This window comes from Notamacropus eugenii, chromosome 2 (genome assembly GCF_028372415.1).
Source record: "Notamacropus eugenii isolate mMacEug1 chromosome 2, mMacEug1.pri_v2, whole genome shotgun sequence".
In the NCBI taxonomy this organism is placed as follows: Eukaryota; Metazoa; Chordata; class Mammalia; order Diprotodontia; family Macropodidae; genus Notamacropus; species Notamacropus eugenii.
In genome coordinates this window covers 397,666,253-397,672,379 of record NC_092873.1, presented here as the reverse complement: position 1 = coordinate 397,672,379, position 6,127 = coordinate 397,666,253, and the positions used below count along the sequence as shown (strand labels likewise).

The 6,127-nt window shown below is 35.9% G+C and overlaps 1 protein-coding gene across 11 annotated transcripts in view; it reads right to left on the bottom strand.

The window, feature by feature from the left end:
* Positions 1-1,716: 1,716 nt before the first annotated feature.
* Positions 1,717-6,127, bottom strand: part of RYR2 (ryanodine receptor 2) — an 826,096-nt gene continuing 821,685 nt past the window's right edge. For all 11 annotated transcript variants that reach the window (XM_072637850.1, XM_072637853.1, XM_072637851.1 and 8 more), the window contains 3 exons: positions 5,418-5,518; positions 4,453-4,504; positions 1,717-3,085 (listed from right to left, as the gene is read on the bottom strand). In XM_072637850.1, coding sequence (XP_072493951.1) covers positions 2,990-3,085; positions 4,453-4,504; positions 5,418-5,518 — 249 coding nt within the window. In that variant the 3' untranslated portion in view covers positions 1,717-2,989. The remainder of the gene's footprint in view (positions 3,086-4,452; positions 4,505-5,417; positions 5,519-6,127) is intronic.

The window sequence follows — 6,127 nt, the reverse complement described above, 5'->3', positions numbered from 1 at the left end:
GGGGGAGGGAGAGGGAGTAAAGTTTAACAATCCTGGAAATGTATGGAGGGACCAGATTATTAAGAGCTTTGAATGCCAAACAGAGGTTATACTTAATCCTGAAAGTAAGAGGTAGTTACTGGAATTTATTGAGTAGGGGGATGACATAAGCAGACTTAGACTTGAGAAAAATCACTTTGGCAGCTGATTGGATTGGGGAAGTGAAAAACTTAAGAAGGAAGACAGATCAGAAGGCTATTATGATAGCTATAGACAGAGATGATAAGGGTCTGAAACTGGGTGATAGCTATGAGAAAGGAGAGAAGGGGATACAGAGAGGAGATGTTGTGAAGGTAGAAATGTCAAATCTGGCAATGGATAGGATATGTGGGATGACAAAGAGCAATGACTGAGCAGACGGTAGTACTATTGACAGTAGTAAGGAAGTTGGGAAGAGGGGAGGTTTTTGGTGGAAATATGAGTTCTGTTTTGGCCATATTATCTTTAAGAGGTCTATTGGAGATCCAGTTCAAGATGTCAAAAAAGCAATTGTTAATGTAAGATTGGTGTTCAGGAGAGAGGGAGACTAGGCAGAGGTTCTGGTATAGAACATGCTATTGCTTCCTCCCCACTTCTATCACTGTCCCCACAATCCCTATTCCTACCCTACAGTGCGCAGTTATTATTTCACAGTTTAATCAGGCAAATCCAAGATTACTCATTGAGTGTGTAACAACTTACCCTTGAGGCAAGTAGGTGGTACAATGGATAAAGTGCCAGGCCTGGCATCCAGAAGACATGAGTTCAAATCAGACCTCAGACACTTACTAGCTCTGAAACCCAGACATGTCACTAAACTTCTGTCTGCCTTTAGTTCCTCATTTGTAAAATGAAGAAAATAATAGTTCCTACTTCCCAGGATTGTTATGAGGATCAAATGAGATCATGAATGTAAATAATAATAATTGTAAAAGCACTTTGCACAGTTCCTGGGACACAGTAAGCACTACATAAATGTTAGCTATTATTATGCTGTAATAAGTGCTAACTTTCACATTGGGGCATAAAATGGCTAATAAGAAGAAGAATGGAATGCATATAGCAAAGAAACCAAAGAACTAGTCTTCTTTCATAGTGTTCACTTTAAAATTGTGGGCTGTGTATTCATTAGTCCTTAAGTTTTTAATCAGAGACAGAAAAAAATTAAGACAACATGTAATGTTGCAACATTTAAATCTGGGATTGTGTTGCTAAAGTATGTTTTTCCTATACTGAACTCTCCTAAACAAATGACCACATTATAAATGTTATATACTGGGGCAGTGGTCCTTCGAAAGGCCCACACAATCACTCATTATCTGAGAAGAAAAAGCAGGTAAGACAGAACATGACTGGGAATGAGAAGCAATTTCCAGGGTCAAGTAATGCTGCACTTTTAGACTGTATTATTTCTACTGTCTGAGATAATTGTGTAGGATGGATGGATTGGAACATAAAAAGAGACATATGTAACAATGATCTTAACCATCTATCCCTCCAGCACTACTCAGAAGCAAAGACTTGTAACAGTGGTCTTCCCTGGCTATAAACAATCAATTATGAAAAATCTAAAGATTAAAATACACAATATAGCTAGGAATATTCAAAATCCATTCCCAGAACAAGTCCCCAATACATTAAAAAAGTTTTGAGAGTGTCCTTCCTTCATGTGAAACAGAGAAGGAAGAGTGAGCCAAGTTAGTTAAATAGTTTAATCAGAGCAGTTTTACAATTCTAAAATTAACAGGCAGATTTGGTAATAAAAGAGCTCCAATGTTAGCAAAATGATCTTACTTCCATTCTGAATCTTTCTTTTTATTTGTAAATATTGGCATTACAATTTAAAAGGACTCAAAATGGAGTGATGTATATACATCATCATCATCATCATCCCATGTTCTGTGATGCAACTGATGAAATCCCTGAATGGATATTGCTTCAGCTTGGATTTAAAAAAATGGCCTGACACAAAGAAAGTCCTTATTCCACAACTGATCACAGGTGGCAAAAAAAAAAAGGGAAAAAATTCAAAACTACTGTCAAGTTCATAATGTATCACATTATTGGCTGATGACACTGGCTCCAAATGTACAATAAAGCCCACAACACTTTATTACTATGAATATAATTATTGTGAAAATTCTCTCACGTTGATCAACTTGCTTCTGAAGCTTCTCTTTGTTTAAACTTGCATAATAAACATGCAATGAATTATTTCTTTTGAAAGTGTGTTTTTGTAGTCTTTTTGTTTTCATACAAAGATTTCATAAAGTTGCAGTGCTGCATCAGAGCATTACCAAAAAAAGACAAGAGCAAATGGGGAGGGTCAAAGTGAATATGGCTGAATGAGAATCACTGACACCACAGGCCTGTTAAAAAAGTGCACAAACTTCTTTTGCTAGCCTCCCCAACCAAACTAATAAAAAGAAAGAAAATAAAAACAACTCACAAAATAAATCTAAATGAGAAGGGACGACATAAAGAAAATAAAGATGCTTTTTTCATGCACTCATCTTCTGCATAGCTCAACCCACATATAGTAAGGCACTATTTCCCATCATGACTGGTGTCCACAAGAATCCATTACAGTGCTCCAGTGCTTTGTGAACTATAGATAGTTCCTTCCAGATGATGAAATAAAGAGACTGAATGAGTGTGGATGTCTTGTAGCCCAAAGAGTCTTCTGGCAGTCTCAGAAGAAAAAAACTCTCTATATGTTATGCATGGTTGTAGAGAGTATCTGGAATGATGTTTTCTTCCAGAGTTATTTCTGTGTGTATATGTATATGAATTTGGATTATTCTTCAGTCTATGTTCTCAAAGAAAATACATAGGGTGGGGGGAAAAGCGCAGTCAGATCTTCACAAAGAAAGCTTCAGGGTTTCCTGAAAGCAAAGAACTTCAGTGATCTACAAAACTGACTTGAGAGAGAGTAATGGATCAGTTTTCAAGAGTTGAATACATTCTGACTTTAATTGAGCTGGTCTTCATATTGTTTTCGGAAGCAGTCACCTGCTGGGAAAAACTCCCAACACCTTTCTTGATACATCTTCCATACATAAGATTCCTAAAAGAATTTAAAAGGAAATGATTAATATTATAACTTCACTCAAATTGCTGAACGTGTAAGGCTAAAATAAATTTCAGGTTTTAGGTTGCCTGTATCTCATGTAATTAAGAGATGGAGATTTCACAATTCATTAATAATTTTCCTTACCTAACTACAACATATTTATGTATATCAAGTTTTTAAATAAACATTACACCATCAAATAATGAAAAAATGGCAGTTTCAAGCATCCTACTATTTAACATATGCATATCCCTGAAAAGAAATGTATTATCTCCAAGGAACTGTCTTACTGACCATAAATTAATACTGTAAAACAATTCTTTTATTAGAGCAATCTTTGTGTGTTTTTAAACTTTCACTCTTTATTTTATCACAATTACTTAAAATTCAAATTGAATCACAAAAGAAAGAGATCCAAATTTATGTGAGGAAAATTTCAAATGGCACAAAAAACTATCTTGAATATTTTCCAATTATTCCTCAATTTAATTATTTCAACTTGATTCTCCCTTTATGATGATCTCAGTATTCTTAAAGACAAGTTACATTAGATATCAATTATAAGTATATAATTCTCTCATAGCAGGCACTGGTAATCTCAATAGCCTGAGTATTTTCAGTTGAACATACTGAATTTGTTTACCCTATTTCAATCAAAGTCACTGTGATCCACTATCACACACAAAAGACCAACTTCTATACTTTAATGATCCATGATTACATCCGTGATGAGAATATTTGAACTTATCTAGGTTGGTCCTCAAACAAAAGGCATGGAGTACTTCTCCAGGTCGACATGGGAAGATTTCCAGCTTAGTGAACTCGTTTGTGTCCCACTCGCAGAGCTCTTGAGAACCCAAGGTCATTCTCACATTATATTGAAGCACTGGAAAAGGACTTGATGTATATAGTTCCACCAATGATAACAGGAATTTATCTTTAGCATAGATTGAGGCTCAGATCAGTCCTTAATTTAGCCTTTCTATGCTTAATACACATATTTAGTTCCCAAATTGAGAGTTTTATATATATAATGCATATCCACCAGTTTGGAATAGTGGTGAAAGAGGGAGGGAGGGAAGGAGAGAAAGAAGGAGGAGAGAGAGAGACAGAGACAGAAAGTGTCTCTGGGGCCAGGGAGGCAATGTTTATAGCCGCCTTCTGACTTGGCTGTATTATCCTGGCTGGACAAGTCATATAACCTCTTGGCCGTGGTAACACGCTATGAGTAAAAAGTTGCAAAGTTGGTGCAAACTCTCATTGAAAGAGGGAGTTTCCTCATCTGAGAATACCCTAAACCACCTAAATAATAAAGTCAGCCTCTATCTTGACCGTCATACACTGATGTGATGGTTACCTACCTGTCCTGTGTGCTCTGTTTCATCTTTGTTTATGAGATACATCAGAAAAAATCTACAAACAGAAAGAGTTGTATGTCAGAGAAATGGATTGAAGCAAATAGTGATACACATTGTAATTGTTCAATTACAACAGGTACTGGGGAAAAATCCAAAAAGTCAATTTTCCTTAGGTAGTGTTTTAAAGGTTGATAAACATCACCAAATGCCAAAATATAGCCATATATGTACTTCTACTTGATATGAAAATTGGCTCAGAAACCTGGTAAGAATAACATTTTTTCCACTTTTTCTTTTCATTTTATCTGGTCCCAGATGCCTTCAAATCTTCTCTTCATAAAGAAGTCATATTAATGAAAAAACATTGGTGACACTTCCCTATTTGCCTAGCAGGTTCCTCTTTTTAAAGTATTTGACACATTTTTTTCAGGCATGAGTATCCCTTTTTAATATAAAATTAGTTCATGGACCCCCACGATGACTCTGGCTCACATAATTCAAGATAAGGGGCAGGATTCATACTGTAAAGGAAATCTCTCCCCAAGGATAGTGAAAGGAGCCAGCATTCTCAGCACAATGAGCCAATGCACACCAGGGTTTCTACCCTTTCCCATTTCTTTTTCTAAGAAAGTATCATTCAAATTAAGAGCCACACTGCCAAACATCTGTGTGTGTGTGTGTATGTATGTATATATGTGTGTGTGAATATATGTTATACACATTTGTGTACATGTGTCTACATATATGTGTGTAGATATGTATATGTGTTTATAAGTATAAATTTAAGGGAACCCAAAACATAGAGAACAACTTTATTTTTCTTGGGCTGAATTATTCAGTGCCAGAGTATACACTCTATAAACAAAGAAGAATCTCTCTTCTTCCCTGATGGTCCTTCTTTGAAGAGACTGAGGAATAAGTTGCTGGAGACCAGGAGAGATGGAAGAGTCTGTGGCTGGTACACTTACAGATAATTAGCCAAGTTGTGCTCCTGTAGTGTATGTGTTTCAAAACCATGTGGCACTGTATCGAAATAATCATTGCCTATCCCACAGATGAAGCACTTAGTCTAAAAGACAAAAAGAAATGTTCAAAATGTTAAGAGAATTCACCTAAAAAGGTAGAAACAAGCATCCTATGAAGTCACCATTTGTCTACAGTTTTGCTATATGCCATGTTCAGTACATGGTAATGAAAAAGGTTGTATTTCATAGACTAATTCTGAGTAGTTCCAACACATGAAGAAAAATGTAAATGACCATCTTTAAGGAAGAACATATTTTCTCATAAGGATGGCCAAACCAAATCAAACTATAATTTATTTTCTCTGCTCCTCTCAACCTTGGAACAATATTAGAAATAAATTTCAAAAACTGTTACCAAGTAACCTTTTATCATCCTCTTCCAGGCCAATAGAAGCAACTAGTGGAGGCAGTGCCCTGTAGACTGTTTTGCAGGGTTGTCAATCCCTAAGAACTCTTGACTGATAGACTGATGGAATCTAAGTATCTAAATCTTAAATATGGCTGAAGTTTCTTTATTTTTTTTAAATATTAGATTCCCACACACGTCCTTATTTGACCTTGGATGTCCAGGACTACATACCTTTCTTCCACATTAAGAACTTGAAGTGTAATTATGATGCCCTGGAATTTGAGTAACTGAAAAAAATCTGCCT